Raw genomic sequence first — 17787 nt, forward strand, 5'->3', positions numbered from 1 at the left:
GTTATGTACCTTATACATCACATTGCAAAGCTGTTCCTGATCAGCTGCGTGAGTGATATTTCACAATCAGTTCTCATTGTTCTTTAAACAACATGTGCTGACTAGGGGAAAAAAACCCATGGTAAATTATAAAAATGACCTTTGAGAATAGTTACATCAGTTTCAGAGATTATTGTACAATCTTTGATACTTTTTCCATGATCTTTGTAAAAAAAGGGAAGGAAGGGCAAACGTGCAGTCAGTTCACACACTCTAGCAGACTCGCTTAAAAGTAGATATATGTAAAAATGCACTCTGTAGTTCTCCATTAGATTTCTCCTTGAAATTGCATAATTTGGATATCTGAGAACTGACATGGTTATGCCATTATGCCAGCTATTTAGCAGAGTTCTAAATGGAAGAACTCTATAGATTTTTTTTCAGTATATACGCTGATTTACACTTAGTGGTAAAGTTGTTACTGACCCTTTAAGTGGAGCTGTCGAAATAGCAATAAATGTCAGTTGATCCTAATGCCAAAACAGGTGAGAGCTGAAGGATCTTGACTAAATCTTCCAGTTAAAAAAGCCATATATAGTATTTCCTAAACAGTAGTGGTCTCTTGTAGATACACACACGCACACACACACACACACACACCAGACCACTTTATCACTCAGTAAGGAAAATTTGATGTACATATCTTAGCAGTATTATTGATGTTTCTAGGTTTCTGAAATCTGGATTAGACTCTCCATGAAGGCAGGAACTGTGTCTACCTGGTGCCCCACTGTCTTGCCCCCAGTCAGCATCTGAAGTATAGTAGATACTCCGTAAATGCTGGTTGGGTGAAAGAATAGATAAAATGGAGCATTTGCTGAACTGAATAGTGTATGTGTCCGCCTGAATTCTTGGTGGGTGAAATGGGGCCCACTCCTCATATTGATTATGAAGAATGATGCTGGTAAGAACTTTGATGGATGGTTATGACTTTTTGAAATAGTTCATTTGATTGATTGCCTAACAAACTTCACTTTCTAATTCTGTTTTCTACTTTCACAGGCTGTCATTTTAGAAAATGAAGAACTTCCCAAGCTGTTTCTTGATTTCCTAAATGTGCGACACTTGCCCTCTCTACCAAAGGCAGAGAGTTGTGGGTAAGAATTGTTGTTTACATATTGGACATGTATTTTAACTTACTCTTTAACCACTTATTGGCCTAATAAATATCCTGAGCGGTGCCAGAAGGGCTGGCCTGGCCACACCCGTTCCTTTGGCTTGGGACAGCACGTGCTCGCCCCCTGCTTGTAGTCAAAGGAATTCCTCCTAAGTCTTCATCCCATATTGCGGCCGAATGACTAACACTCAGTAACTCAGGTTTAGACTTAAGGAATTGACTTTTTAAATTACGCTATTACGTGAAGTGATGTTACATGATGGGAATTATGAATCTAGGGAGCCTGTTTAGGGATTAATATATTTATTTATGGATACTTGAGCAGAGTATATCCCCTTGGAACATATATATTCATATAATTTTAAGGCTATAAATATCCGTTGAGGTGATTTTACCCAACTCCCTTTATTTTAGAGTTGAGCAAACTGAGACACAGGAATTAAATGTCTCCCAAGATCTCTTGCCCTGTAGCTGGCAGAGCCCAGGCCTTCCAGCGTAAGCTCTCTTTTCCTACTATCTTGCTCTCTCCCCTTCAGGAACCTCTAGATGCAGGGCTGCAGATCTTCATCCCTATCTACCAGCAACCAGACCTTTGATATCATCAGCAATTGGGAAAAGTTCTGAAGAATTAACTCTGAAACAAGCCATTTGCCCGGATCTGGGCACCTGACTTGTGTTGAGGTGGCTTCCGAAGGCAGTCCGCAATATCCCTGACACATTACATCCACTTACTAAGAAACACATCATCACAAACTCTCCACAAATCCAAGCAGGGAAGAGAGTTTTATCCATTTTCTTACTGCCTCCAGACCTGCCTCAAGGACCCACACTAACTACAAGACGTTCAAGCTAACCACACCCAGAGTCATGTTAAACCCCAGCCAGCTGCTGGGTGAGGAGCTGCACATCTGTCACACAGCTCTCACACTTTCCACTCATCCCACAGTGAGAATTATACACCCCGCTCACCAGAGAATATGTGTTGTCAGTGTGTCTGTTCCAACTTGCGTGCATTTACTGGGAGGTCGGGCTTCATGTGTGGTTGTGTATTTTTAAGAAGGGATGTTGGGAATGACAGTGAGTGAAATCTTTTCTCCGTTATCTAAGCCCAAAAGTAAAACCATAGGATTTTTAAATGATCTTCAGGAAAATTGCAATTTGAGAATATTGCAGTCTTAAGATTCCTTAGAATGAGGCATCAGCCATGCTGTGACTGTGTAAACGCTTCACTCTCTTTTCAAAATGTCTCCCATTCAGAGCTCTGAGAATACAGGCTGTTTTTCCCTTTGCTGGCATAAACATTGACCCAACTTATATGGTCTTTTTCTTTTTCTTTAAAACATTTTTTTAGATCTTTTGATGAGACGGAATCTGAAGAGTCAAGGTGAGAAATAATACTAGTCCATCAGGAGCTTTACAAACCGAGACTGGGACTCTGGTTTTGTTAAATGTTAATCACCATGGAGTAAATGTTCCAAGTCATGATTTTCTTGAAAACCTTTGTTAGGAAATTGATTTTAAGACTAGAAATATTTTATAGGAAGTTGTAGAAGTAACCAGTCACATCTAGGAATGAAGAAATGAGAGCACTGTATTGTTTCATACAAGTAGTAAGGATACTATTTTATCAGTCATCATACTACAAGATTTAAAAAAACCACAACAACGCTTTTCAGCAATGATTTATTGTATAGATTGTATATCTGCTTCAACTTCCACAAAGAAATGTCTGGAAGATGAGCGCAGTGCTGGTGTGTTCCCTCCAACTCTGCTTGCTGGTATTCACCCACACCGTTAGATACATAAACCTTGAGATGTCCCCACACAGCAGTTTGATCCCCTCAAAGCTAGTTTGTAGTGTTTTCTGTTTACCGTCGTCCCCTGATGCTGACATGCCTGTTCTTGACCTTTCCAGCAAACTGTCCCACCAGCCGGTTCTGCTGTTCCTCAGGGATCCATACGTCTTGCCTGCAGCCAGCGGTAATCAAACCTGTCATCTGCTAACAGCTCTTTACTGATCTGACCCTGCACCACAGAAACCACGTTTTTAATACAGGTCTAACAGAGTGACATTGGTCCAGGGCTTAATAATCTGCCAATAAACCAGTGCTCTTGGTGTAAGAGACATTCAGAATTTTAATTGGGGCAGGCCTTTCAGGAGGAAATGTAATTTTTCTTTCTCTCTTACCAGGCTATTTTGAATTAGAGTAATAAGAGGGAAAGGTATTTATTGTCTTTAATTTTTTTGGTGGTGTTATTTTGGCCTCTGCTTGTTTTTATCCAGATGCAAGAGTTTGAATCCAAGGCTCTGGTCCTTTTTTAAAATGCTTCTTCCCCAAAGCTGTATATATACATTGCATGTGTATCTCCATTTCCTTTTAGATTACAGCATTACAGCATCTTTGATGGTAAATATATATTTTTAAAAGTAGTATATTTAAATCTAATGAATTAATTTAAGTATAAATGTAATCAATATTTTAGCCTAAGTCCTTTCTTTGTGCCAAGATATTTAAATTACTGCATCCCCTCTCCAAGTATTCTGTTACGCAGCTCTTCAATGAGTACGTTCTCAGACATTATCTCATTTAATTTCCTTAACAACCTTAGGTAATAGGTGGGGCAGGTATCAGCGTTGGCTAATGAGAAAATTGGGCTCAGGGAGGTCCTTGACTTGCTCAGTCTCACATGCTGATGGGTAGACCATTGTTGCCTAATTTCTCTTTCTGTGCTCTTTGCATATACAGTCATGTGTCACTTAAAACAAGATACATTCTGAGAAGTGTGTCGTTAGGCGATTTTGTCGTTGTGTGAACATCATAGAGCATGGTTACACAAACCTAGATGGTGTAGCCTACTCCACACCGAGGCTGTGTGGTCAGTACCACAGTGGTCTTATGGAACCACTGTCGTATATGTGGTCCATTGTTTTCTGAAACGTCGTTATGCAGCGCATGAATGTAGTGAATTTTCAGCTTTTATTTCTGAGAGTAACTGAATAGATAGCAACTAAATAGCAATCGATAAATTATCTGTTGAAATCATTCCTGCGTTCTGACAATAAAGCCTTATGACCAGCAAGAAAGAGAGGACTGTTCTCTGTAGCAGGATGGGTGACTCAGATCACCCACTTAGCTGTTAGTTTAGAGAAGGCCGGCCAGGGCGCAGCCCTGCTGTTGAAGGACCATTCCTAGCACCCTGATCAGAGAGAGCTGCCTTTGAATACGGTCTCATAGTATTTTTCCTATAAAATCCTTTCAGTGAGGAATAATTGCCTTTCTTTAGCATTTGCTTTCCATGTTTAACAAATATGCATGTTATAATAGTTGATACTATGTTAACAAAATGTTACATTTAAAAATATTGATAATGTAGCCTAGGGTAGAGTAAATGGGCAATGTTTTATAAAGTATTCTTATTATCTTTTAAAAATGGTTCCACAAGTACTTTTTCCAGGTATTGTTTATGCTCAGATATTTCATGCATTTGACTGCAATTCCTATAGAAGTATAGAGAGTGGAATGATCACTGTGGACTAAATAGCCAGGATGCTTTATGGAAGAGGGAAGGTATTTTATGATCCTTAAATCCGATTCATCCAGCTTATTAAGCAGCATGTGCTATGCACTGGGCTTGACAATGAAGAACAGGAGAAACTTTCTGGGAAAGAACGTCAGGAGCTAATGTCTGGAGCTAGAAAGATTAAGAAGTGTGTATCATTGGTAGAATGTTGGTGTGGATGAATGACTTGCACACAAAGGGGCTTCCTCTTTGAGAGTAAATGAAAATCATGGGTTTGATGGAACCAGGTGTGGGAGACCCAGTCACCAGATATATCTTTGTGGAATTTTGGCCAACCCAATTTCATAAATCAGGTTCTTATTGCCTTAGAAGTATTATCCTGGTGATATATTCTTGCAAATCTTTAGTATTTAATTTAAAGATACCTTTTACTTGCATCACATTTTTGTGTTATTGGGTCTCTTAATAAAACGTTGAGGTGACTATTCCAGAGGATACTGAATATGGAAATACCTTCACAGATATACTGGCACCCACAGAATCAGAGGAGTGTCTGTCTTTAAAGTTCTGACAGTTAAACACTATCTTCTTATTAAATGCTAATAATCAAATGTTATTCTCTAAGCATGTGCTTTTTGGTCTTTGCTTTGATTTTTCCGGGAGATTCAAAACAACTCTTGCCCAGGTCCCCAGTGACTGCAACATGGCTACACTCTAGGGACATTTTCCAGCCCTCCTCTTACTTGACCTCTCATCAGCCTCAGCACTGTTGACCACTTTCTCCTCCTTCAAACACTGTCTTCTCTTGGCTTTCCCACTTTTCTACTTTTCTTCCAATCTCTGGCAGCTCACCTGAAGGCTGTCGTAGACCCTCCCCTCTTCTCATTACACTTTCTTTTGAATAATCTCCTCCTTGCTTGTGGCCTTGATTACCTTGTGTACACAAGTACTGAGTCACAGTATTGTATTTCCTTTCCAACCCTCCCTGTGAGCTCCAGGCTCTTACCATGGTTTACAAGGCCCTCTGGGGTCTGGCCCTGGCTTGTGTTTCTACTGGGACCCCCTCACACACTCTGCTCCAGCCGCACTGGAATTCTTTCTGGGCCTCACATGTGTTGAACTCCTTTTCCCATCAGGGCACTTACTGTTTCTTCCTCCTTGAACCTTCTTCTTGTCCCCACACATCGCTGCCTCCCTCATCTTTCGGGTGCAACTTCAGAGAGCCTTTGCCCACTCCCCTCAAGAAGTCTCCAAGCGCCCCCCCCACCCCATTCACCTTTTTTTAAAAAAGATTCACAATAAATGTTTATAAAATAAATGAAAACCAACAAAAATAACAATAAAACCTATCTTAAATCACATACCCTCTCATCAACTCTCAATGGAAAACAAAGGCAAGGGCAGATTTCTGAGTAATTTAAGCAATAATGGACATCGTATTAAATCGTACATGCGATGAAGCCAAATCATACATACTCCATTTGGAGTGAAACAGATGAGGAAAAAAAAAAGACCTATGATTATCTCATCATTAGTCACTAGTTTATGGACCTTGTTATAAAATACCTCTAGGGCTGGCCCCGTGGCTTAGCGGGTAAGTGCGCGCGCTCCGCTGCTGGTGGCCCGGGTTCGTATCCCGGGCGCGCACTGACGCACTGCTTCTCCGGCCATGCTGAGGCCGCGTCCCACATACAGCAACTAGAAGGATGTGCAGCTATGACATACAACTATCTACTGGGGCTTTGGGGGAAAAAATAAATAAGTAAAAAAAATAAAATAAAATACCTCTATTCCATTCACTTTAATCAGAGCACCCTATTTGCTTCCTTTATAGTAATGATCACAAACTTTGTTCCCTTTTTTGTCTCTTTCTGTCGTATTCCCCCACTAAATCTCCAGCATCCAACATCTGCTCGGCATTTTCTGGACAATAACTACAGGGCCTTGGCAGGGGCGGTTTCCTCCCCCAGGAAGCCCTTCACCCGGATGCCCTCACAGCGGGCTGCCACACCACCTCATTCTCACGGCACCTTCGCGCAAAGGTCTTCCCTCCCCTCCCATCCCCTGTCACTCTCTGGCCCCATGCCCGGCTTTATATTTTTCCTCGCTCTTAAACCGCTGCTTCACCTATAACAGTGCTGTAGAATTACCCAAAGTATCGAACGTATTTTCCTTTTGGTCCTTTTTGGCTGAACTTACTTATTTGAATCCATTTAAGCTAAATATGTTTATGCTGTAATTTCATTAACCTTCAAATAGACTTTTATATTTCGGGAGGCAAAGGATAAATGCATATATGATAATGCATGTAATATGTCCTATTTGGGCATTTTATTGAAAACCAATCAACAACTCCATTTATGGCTATTGGTTTCAATACACTTCTGTGTGGGAGAAATAGATTTAGAATTAAAATTAACTTAGCTAAATCATTGCTTTTGTTTGGGATTAAATATACAGGTGTGAGACCTATTGCAAACTTTTTAAAGATATGTTTTATGAAAAATCATGTTACTTGATGTTGGATAAATGCAAACACTAAGAAATCAAGTGTCGTCAACCAAAAGTAATCGAATATTCATGTATTGGAGATATTATCGACACATATTTTGCTTGTTTATTCATTTGCTTGTCTCCCTGACTAGCACATAAGTTCCATGGCCTGGGCTGTTATTTACTCATATTCCCAGTAATTAGACAGTACTTGGTACGTAATAATAGCTGGCACTTACCATGTGCCTAGCTCAGGTCAAAGCACTTTGTTTCACCCATCAAGTTTTACAACAACCTGTTAGGTAGGTACTATTATGAAATCCCTCACTGGTCACATCGAATCCATCACCACTTTGGACTTGCTCCAGTCCACTCTTTGAATGGCAGCCAGAGTCATCTTTTCAAAACACAATTCAATTCTGTCTCAACGTGCTTAAAATCCTTCCATAGCTTCTCATTGCTTTTCAGATAAAGCCAGAATTCCTGTCCATTCTTATCTGGCTTGAATTGCACCCCCATCGCCACTCTCCGCCCTCACGAGGTCTAGTCCCCTTGTAAGTGGTTTTATTTAGTAGGTACTCTATAGAGGTTGGATTAATAAATGGACGTATTTATTATTTTTTGGCTTAAAGTATTGGACTGCTTAATTTTCTTGTATAATAACCATATTTATTTAAAGTGGTTGGCTTTAGCATAAATCCTGGATATAAATACGTGCAGATCGAAGTTTAGGAATTAAACTTCTGAACCATGGGATAGATTTGTTCCCCTCTTCAGGGGACCTGTTTGTATTTTCCCTGCTCTGCTGACTGGAACGTGGTACAACATACCATGCACCTCTGGGTTTCCTTTGTATCTCCTATAAAAATGTAGCTGATTTTTCAAGTTTGACAAGATGGCTTTTGTCGGAAATTTGCCCTTTTAAGTTAAGAAGACAGGCTCCCCTCTTACTGGTCTCCAGAAGCTAGTGTAATAACACAAGCATACTCAAGACAACTTGAACTAAACGCTGCTGTAAACCACAATGGAAAAACTGCAGCAAAGTATTCCCAGTAGAAATCTTGGAATTCCTTCAAGTATATTGAGATTTTGTTAGAAATTGAATTGCCAGTGTAATCCATCTTCCTTGTGAGAAAACATTCAGATAAAGAGCTGGGGCCCGGCAGCATTAACCATTAGAACATCCCTTAAATCAATAAGCTACAAATCTGGCCGCGCATTCCTGCTGCGCCTGGCGGTACACTCCAGTGGCCATGGGCTGAAGCAGCATGACTGATAGCTTGGAACAAGGGCAGACTGCATGGTGAGGCAGATTCCTGAGTTATCCGAGGACCTACCATGTTAAAGTCTACAAAATGCAATTCAAATTTATTGGTGTGTGTAAGAAAAGCAGCTTTCCTTTTGTTTTCCAGATTTTCCGAATGTGGTGATTGAAGGAGTTCTCCACGGGATATTTTATCCTCATCTACAGCCCAGGTAGAAATCCTACACAGCAAGAAGCTGAAGCAAGTTCCGAAGTCATAGTCAAGGAAATCGATATCTACCAAATTAACCTCAACTCTATGACATAACAGCTCTAGCTAGTGGTCCAATTCACAGTCCCAGCTTAATTCAGGGCAGGGACGTTTCCATTGGAATGGTGCTTCTAAAAATAGAAACTGAACCAGGGCAGCGCTGAGGTTAAGGCCAAGTGTTTAAGAAGTAGAACGGAGCTGCCAATTTAGAAACCCATGAAAAGGCTCTGGAAGATCCCTGGGAACACCATGTGTAACAAAACAAAGTTACTGTCTGCTTCAGTTGCACCATTTGCTAATTGAAAATCTTATCCTGAATCGTACTGGGACTGATCAACTTTGGTAGCTGTTTGGTTTAGATTGTATGGCACACTAATCTTTTCATCATGAGATTTTCTCAGCCAGTGATAGATAGATTCTGAAGTACTGGCACCAGGGGAGTATCAGAGAAACACACTGTGCTAAATGTGAGGAAGGAACTAAACTGGAAACTAAATTATATCGACAATATTAGGGCATTTTTTTAAATCATGGCATTTTTATTTACATTACAGCAGAGTTGCATCATAACCAGGGGTTAGCTTCTAATGTCAGTACGTAAGATAAAATAGAGTTTCAAGATTATCCTTGAAAGCTCTTTAGAAAGGTGCCATATTGGAAATCTGTCCATCCACCACAAATTTTTCCTCCACTGTTGGAAAAAATGACTGTTTCTTTGGTTGAAGACCAGTTGAAGTTGTTGGTGTTTGTTGAAGGATGATTTTGTGAAAAACACATACCTTTAAACACTAGAATCACACTTAGCCCTGTAAGATGCTTGACCTCTAAGAGACAGATGTGAACTAACAGTGACTGAGGGAACACCAGACTGACAACACTCATCTTGGTTTGCTCAAAGGCATCCATTCATTGAATAGGTGGTACTGCCATGGAATTTACTGTTATTTTCCTTATCATTTCCTTTTCACTGACCTCATATATTGAATTAATGTAAGTTAAGTGTGCTTATGATATAACTCTTACATTCACGTTTTGAGTGGTAAAGGATAAAAGCATATATGCCACCTGAATGTATGTGCTGTATTCGGGCATTTCATTGAAAACTAATTAATAGGTAGCCTATTTATGGTTATTACTTTTAATAAGCTTCTGTGTGGGAGAAAAATATTTAGATTCAAAACTAATAACTAAATCATAGTTTTTGATTAGGATCTAAATATACAGGTTTAAAGCCTGCTGCAAACATTTAGAGATATACTTATGACAGATATGTTACTACTTGTTGAAACAAGCAAGAACTAAATAATCAAGTGTCATCAACCAAAAATAACTGCATAGTCAAGTGTTGCAGATATTTTTTAAATGTTTTTGTTATTAGCTATTTTGAGTTAAATAAAAACAAAGAACAAGAAATATTTGAATTTGTCTTCTCCTCCTAGGATTTTATTAGAAACACAAATTGTGTCTTGTCTCCTTACACTTACACACACAAAGCTTCTCACATATTCACATAGACATTTATTTCTAATCTGACAGGCTAAGTGTTAAATTACCTCATCTCTTAAGCCAATAGGTACTCATTAAATAGGTGATCGTTTATCAAGATAGTAAGAGTTTTTTTAAAGATAAAGACCAAGCATCTTTGGTGGCACACTACTCAAGAAATCTTTTTTGAGGATTAAATTTTTTTTTAGTGGTGACTTTCATTTTTTATTTTTATTTAAATTTTTAATATGTAATTTCATATTTCATTTCAATTCCATTGCAGGAATAGAAACCACAATAGGTATTTTTAAGCAGAATGGAATAATAAGAAACTGAATGCTTGCAGAATCTTTTGGAAGGATGAGGGGAATGGACTCCTGGTGGGTTTCCAGGAATGACTTCCAGAATGCCCCAGCAACCTCCAGTATCCGCCTGCCAGGGGAGCTACAGCCTCTGCCTTCAGCAGGAATTCAGGCAATCAGGGGCTATTGAGGTCAAAAACTACTTAGCTGTGATCCAGGGGTCAGTAAGTAGCATGGGGGGTAACTGTGACCACCATAACTGCCTCATAGCAGCACCCAGGAAGCTGGTAACGGGGCACTGGAACCAAGTGTCCAGCTGCCACCACCTATACAATTGCCTTTCAGCACCCATGGCCTTGCTTGCCAGCAACCACAGCCCAAAGCAGCAGGAAGATGGTATTCACCCACTTCCATCTTCCACTCTACATCTCATGAAAGTATATCCAATTGGCAAAACCTTATTCTTGATCCGCAGCTTCAAGAGACTCTGGGAAGGACTTGGAACTTTCTCGTCTCTGCTGCTCAAGAATGCATATAGGAAAGATAATGGAATATATTTCCAGAGTTGAAAATTTAATAAAAACATATAAAAGGATATTTAAAAAAGAAAAATCCTCTCCCACCATGTCTCCTGTATTCCCAGCTCCCCTCCCACAGACAACCACTGTACTTAGCTTATGTGTATACAGAGAGATTCCATCCATGTGCAAATAAATAAGGTACATTCAGTGTACCTATATTCCATTTCCCCCTCTTTACAAAGCATGGAGTTTTCGAAGCGTGGATTCCTAGGCAATAGAGAAGTAAAGAGTAGAGGGAAGAAAACAGAATAAAGAAAAGAAATCTCATTACCACTTAAGCCAGGATAGGGTACAGCCCTCACTTCCCCATCCCCCTAGTTCTGGGATTTGGTGGTTTGCCTGAGACGGATCTCAGACATCTCCCAGTGCTGTTTTATGCAGAGCCTCTCGCAGGCCTCATCTCCATCACTTGGCCATTTTGCATAGTGGAGCCCTGGTGTCCTTTCTTTCCTGGTGTCCTTTCTACTCCACCCCGTAACCCCCCAGGGGCTGTGTATACAACCCAGTGACACTCTGACCATCACTACCTGGTAAATCCTCCAGTCATTCCACTTTGAAAAGTGTAGATGTCCCATGATCACAGTTTAGAAATAACAAATGGCTTTCATCTCATTTGTCAACTTTAATCAATTGATAATGGCTGCCTAAAGTGCTCTGTTAAGGATTCTGACACACTCATTAGAGTGGCTACTTGGCAGAAAATAACAAGTGTTGGTGAGGATGTGGAGACATTGACTCTTATACATTGCTGGTGGGAGTGTAAAATGGTGCAGCCTCTGTAGAAAATGGTACAGCAATTCTTCAAAAGAATTAAACATAAAATTACCATATGATCTAGCAATTCCCGTTCTGGATATATCACCAAAAGAAGTGACAGCAGAGACTTGAAGAGATATTTGTACACCCAAGTTCTTGGCAGCATTATTCACAATAGCCAAAAGTGGAAGCAACCCAAGTGTCCATCAATGGATAAACAAAGTATGGTATGTACATTTAATGGAATATTATTCAGCCTTAAAAAGGAAGGAAATTCTGACACATGCTACAACATGGATAAACCTTGCAGACATCATGCTAAGTGAAATAAGCCAGTCACAAAAGGACAACTACTATATGATTCCATTTATATGAGGTACCTAGGATAGTGAAACTCATAGAAACAGAAAGTAGAATGGAGGTTGCAAGGGGGAAGGAGGTTGCCAGGGAGGAGGAAATGGGGAATTAGTGTTCAGTGGGTTTCAGTTGGGGAAGATGAGAAAGTTCTGGAGATGGATGATGGTGACAGTTGCACAACAGTGTGAATGTACTTAATGCTACTGAACTGTACACTTCAAAATGATTAAAATGGTAAATGTTATGTCATGTATATTTTACCACAATTAACAAAAAAAGGCTTTTTTTAAGAAAGGATTTTGAGTGGGTATAGGCTCAGTGAGTAAGGGTGTAGTAACCAACTAGTATTTTTACCAAGGGTGCAGGAGGAGTTTGGGCACACATACCAGGTGCTATTCTCATCTCCCTGGCAACTTCTGAGATTCTACAATAGTTCTAAACCAGAGATGCACATCAGAATCACCTAGGACCCTGAATCAATAAATCTGGGCTGGGGCCTGTCCTTGGGTACTAAGGAAAACTGGGTACTTTAGAAAACAGTTGATTCTGACACACACCTGTGTTAGGAACTATTCTTTGAGGGATGTGAAAAGGTGAAATGGTTTATGAACTACTACTCTTTAATGATTATTGACCTTTATACCTCCTGCAGAACCTATTCTCAAGAGAACATAGATTCAACCCTTGGGGTGTTGCAGGTGGCCACGGGGAGGGACTTGTCTTGGTTCCTTTGGGCTGCTATAACAGAAATACCATAGGCTGAGTGGCTTATAAACAACAAACATTTACTTCTCGCAGTTCTGGAGGCTGGGAAGTCCAAGATTAGGGCTTTGGCACATTTGGTGTCTGGTGAGAAGCTCTGCTTTCCCTGTGTCCTCACATGGCAGAAAAGGGGCGAGGGATCTCTCTGGGACCTCTTTTATAAGGACGCTAATCTCTATTCATCTCCCAAAGGCCCCACCTCCAAAGAACATCACATTGGGGATTAGGTTTCAACATATGAATCTGGGAAGGACACAAACATTTAGTCTATAGCAAGACTCTTTGAAGAAGCAGCAAGGATGACAGACAAGTTTTGGTGGTCTCAGTTGACACCCTATATGAATATGTATTCATTTACTCATCTACTCGCAGTGAAATATATTTGAGTTCCCTCACTCATCCTTAATCCCTGGATTAAGGCACTGTATCAATCGTCTCAAGAATAGAGACATAATCCTTGTTTTCTGGAATTTTAGGCCACTTACTAGAGAATGTCTTTCCATTTAACTGAATTGGATATGAAGTTCAGTCAGTGGTTAAGGCTATGTTCTTCGGTCTCTCTACTCAACTTTGAAGCAATCATTTTCCTCTTGCTTGTTTTCCATCCTTGGTGATAATTATAGATTTCAAATTCAGCAGCGGAAACCCAGGGAAGTAGCAGACATTAACTCAAAACGGAAATTTCTGCAACATTTATGTTTTCTTTCCATGCAGACACATAGTGACAGTCTGGAATCTGATGAGGCATTTATTTTCGTGTGAGGGGGAGGAGGGTACATTAAAATATTAAGCCATTGGAGTGCATGTAATTTACCAGAAAAAACTTTCTTTTTATATCCTAGGAGTATAATTGTAAATCTGACCTATAAAATGTGAAACATTTTCTGTCTTCATTACTCTAACATCAGTCATAGTGACATCAACAGTGACTCCAGCTTTGATATTCTGTTCATTTAGATACTTCTATGTACTGAGCTCCAACTGGGCACCGCATATGGTTGGACTAGGGCTTTTCATACTTTATCTCATTATAACTGTTAACAAAGTTTTATATAAAACTTATATAACTTATATAAGTTATAACAAAGTTTTTACGAACTTTTGTTGAAGAAAATCAGAGAGATTAACAATAAGTAGCTAACATGATTGAGCACTGATATGGGGGCCAAGAGGACTGGGCTCAGTTCTGTCCACAGTTTATCCCACTGATAATATCCCATTGATAAAACACATGTTTATGAGGGATGTATTCTTATTATTCTACTTTACAGTGAGAAAAATGAGGAGAAAGGCAAAATAGTTTGACCAAGTTCACCAGTTAATAAACAGGATCAGGATTTGAACCTTTCAACTACAAAATTCATGCTCATTCACTCCCCCATCAGCCTCACATCAGAACTGTTTGTATTTATGTACATTTTTGAACCACGAGGAATACTCAAGCCGGAAAGAACTAGTATTTGTGTCAGTTGCTAGTATTTCCATACTACATTATAATTTACAGTATGCTTTCCCATCTCACTTGATTAAACCAAGCTCTGTGCTCTCAGCTGCAGCCTCTTCCCAGGTCTCTCTCTATTTTCGCTATAGTCCATTCTCCATATAAGAGCCAGAACCATCTTTTTAAAATGTTCATCAGGTCATATTCCTCTCTTGCTCAAAATCCTCCAGTGCCTTCCATTCCCACTTAAAATTGAAACTCCTGCCACCCTCTCTAAGTTCCTTTGCACTCCTCTTGCTGGTACTCATCTTACTGGCCTTTCACTCCCCAGGACTTGCCAACTTTGGTCCCCTCTCAAGTCCTTTGGACTTGCTGGTCTCTGCCTGAAGGACCCTTTCCGCCTCTCTTCAGAAGACTGGCTCATTCTCATCTGTTAGGTCTCAGCTTAAATGTCACCTCCTGAAAGAGCCCCTCCTCTGTCACCCCATCTAATGTAGCACCCCAACTCCCACTCCACACAATTATTCTATCATAGCAAACTGTTCCTTCTTTCACAGCAATTATCACCATCTGTAATTATCCTGTTATGTATTTGTTTACCGTCTTTCTCCCCACAAAGAACGTGAACTCCATGGAGAGCAGAGGCAGCATCTGACTTTGTTTACACTGTTTCTCCAGTGCAGGGCCGGGAGTAGATCTCAGGAACCACTGTTGAAGAAGCAGACGGCTGGCAGCCCGTGTTCCCAGCACCCAGCTCAGTGCTGGCTACATGCTTCACAGCAGGGGCTTCTTAATGTGTGTGGAGTAAAGAACCTTGAAATCAGGATTTGCTAACATCTTGCCAGATTCCCATAATGATTCATTACATCTGATTATCCCGAAAACAGTGATTTTCTACAGTTTGCTCACCAATTTGATACACGGAATGGTAATGGGTTGGGTAACTACACACTTGGATGATTTCTTAAATGTCTGTCTTTCTTTACAAATGAATAACCAAGCTAATTCAGTGATTACAAAGCACGGTTTTGTTACACCCTAGGGCAGTGGTTTTCGCAGTTTGGACCCTGGACCAGCAGCATCAGCATCACCCAAGAACTGTTAGAAATGCAAATTCTCAGGCCCTGCCCCAGACTTACAGACTCAGACACTCTGAGAGTGGGGCCCAGAAATCTGACAAGCCCTCCAGGTGATTATGACGCACAATAAAGCTTGAGAACCACAACCCTAGGACAGTTCAAATTATTTTTATGTTGCACATTTTTAAAAGGTTTAAACTTTTAAAAATGAAAACAAAACCCTCAATACTTTTAGGGGTAGCTGGCAGAAACTCAAACAATGCCAGGATGGCTACTAGCAAAGGCTGGCGATACCTTTAAAACAACAGTCCAACCCATCAGCAACTCAACAAAACCAATAAGGTATTTTAAATGTAGTAAAAGATGAGATGTCATACACTTAGAAATTGTCTTCTTTTACATGAACTTTTATATTTGGTTATCATGGTAATTTTCTTCATCACAGAAGGCAACATGGTATCTTTCTAAATCCTTGGTATCTTTCTAATTTGAATCTGAGTAAACTAGAATCCTTGACTTCATGGAACTTAGAATAATGTGATCTTGGATGGATAAATACCTCAAAAATTTGTCATTACAGAATGTAAGTGCTTTGAAGGAAAAATAAGGAGGTTTACTTATGTCCAGGGAAGATACCTAATTTAGACTTGGGCAGAGTGTGAACCTTCTCTGAGGTAGTGACAGAAGTTGAGATCTAAAGGATGGTGGAGGAATCAGCTGGGCAAAGAATGGGGAAGGAGGAGGGTGTTGCAGAGACATCAGCAGATTCCAAAGCCCCAAATCGGGAGAGAGCTTCAGTTAAGTTCCCCAGGGAAAGCCAGTGATTTAAAGGATAGTGAGGGACTGGGGCTGGATCCCACGGGCCCTCCTCGGTAGGTGGAATTCAAGAGTATAGCCTTTGTGCAGTGGGAAACCATTGACGGGTTTTACACAAGAGGGATATGATCCATTTTATTTTATTTCATTTAGCTTTATTGAGGTACAGTTGACAAATAGTGATTTATTTTACTTTTTTACATTCATTTCTTTTTCTTTATTAGGCATGAAATTTTTTTAAACATGAATTTAAAAAAATCCTCCAAACAGCTCGCAAGCATTGGAAACAATATGCAATTTAGGATAATGCATATGATTACACATATGTGATATATCACACTTGATCTGATTTAGTTTTAAAAGACTGCTCTGGCTGATTCTGGAGAATGGACTGCAGGGTCTGAAGCAGAAAGACTTCATGTTAGGAGGCCACTTGAATAATACAGGTGAGAGGTGACCTTCTGGTTTAAGGTGGTAGCAGTGAAGAGGATGAGATCTGGATAGTTAAGCTATATAGCAGAGCTGCCAATGAACTTGCTGATGATGGACTTGGATGTGGGAGGTAAAAGGAGGGGGGAAAGCAGTCAAGGATGGGTTTTTGGCTTGAACAGTTGGTTGGATGGTCGTGCCATTCATTGATTGGGGCTGGGAGTGGGAGGTTGGGACCTGCTATAGACTGAATGTGTCCCCCCAAAATTCCATGTTGAAACCTAACCCCCACTGTGATGATATTTGGAGGTGGGCCTTTAGGAGGTGATTAGATCATAAGGGCAGAGAATTCCCTTCCTTCTTCCACCATGTGAGGACACAGCGAAAAGATGACAGTCTACGAACCAGGAAGAAGGCCCTCACCAGACCCCAAATCTGCTGGTGTCTGCATCTTGGATCCAAGCCTCTAAAACGAGGAGAAATAAATTTATGTTGTTCATAAGCTACCTAGTCTATGGTATTTTGTTGTAGCAGCCTGAACTAAGATGAAGCCCCTATCCTCAGGGATCTCCAGGTTGCTGGATAAATCCTTTCTTAGGCCTCGGTCTCTTTTACAGTTCAGACACTGTGACTCCTGGTTTGCTAGTTATGTCTGCAGCTACGTGAAAGAAAAACTAGATGCAACACTGATCCACCAACAGAAGGAAACTGACCTAGAATTTTCCTATTGTGGTGATAGCTTGTGCTGAACTATCTCTAACTTCTTGCCCAGTTCCCAAGGGTCAGGACTATGCTCTGCAGCCAGGAGTAAAGCAAAGCAGAGAGAGCAAACCTGTGACTCTGACCGCAAAGTGCATCATATTACTATCTAACTGAGTTTACAAGTGGTGAGCAGTGTGTCTGTACACAACTTTCTCATTGACTCCCAGGGAAGGCCACACAAATCGCCCAGCAAATGAGGATTCAAATGTAAAGGTTTCCAAAGTGGACACCGTGACTTCCACAGTACCTGCGACTAGAGAGAGTGGTTTCTCATCACCTTTCGGGTCAAATCCAAACTGCTCAGCTTAGGGCTGCGCCTCCACCAACTGCTG

General features: G+C 40.4%; 1 protein-coding gene across 3 annotated transcripts in view; it reads left to right on the forward strand.

Moving 5' to 3' along the window:
• Nucleotides 1-10106, forward strand: part of SNX24 (sorting nexin 24) — a 139559-nt gene extending 129453 nt beyond the window's left edge. For all 3 annotated transcript variants that reach the window (XM_058539302.1, XM_058539320.1, XM_058539311.1), the window contains 4 exons: nucleotides 1042-1136; nucleotides 2508-2540; nucleotides 3072-3136; nucleotides 8584-10106. In XM_058539302.1, the coding sequence (XP_058395285.1) occupies nucleotides 1042-1136; nucleotides 2508-2540; nucleotides 3072-3136; nucleotides 8584-8651 (261 nt within the window). In that variant the 3' untranslated portion in view covers nucleotides 8652-10106. The remainder of the gene's footprint in view (nucleotides 1-1041; nucleotides 1137-2507; nucleotides 2541-3071; nucleotides 3137-8583) is intronic.
• The last annotated feature ends 7681 nt before the right edge of the window (nucleotides 10107-17787 follow it).

The sequence above is a fragment of the Diceros bicornis genome, chromosome 1 (genome assembly GCF_020826845.1).
Source record: "Diceros bicornis minor isolate mBicDic1 chromosome 1, mDicBic1.mat.cur, whole genome shotgun sequence".
Taxonomy (NCBI): Eukaryota; Metazoa; Chordata; class Mammalia; order Perissodactyla; family Rhinocerotidae; genus Diceros; species Diceros bicornis.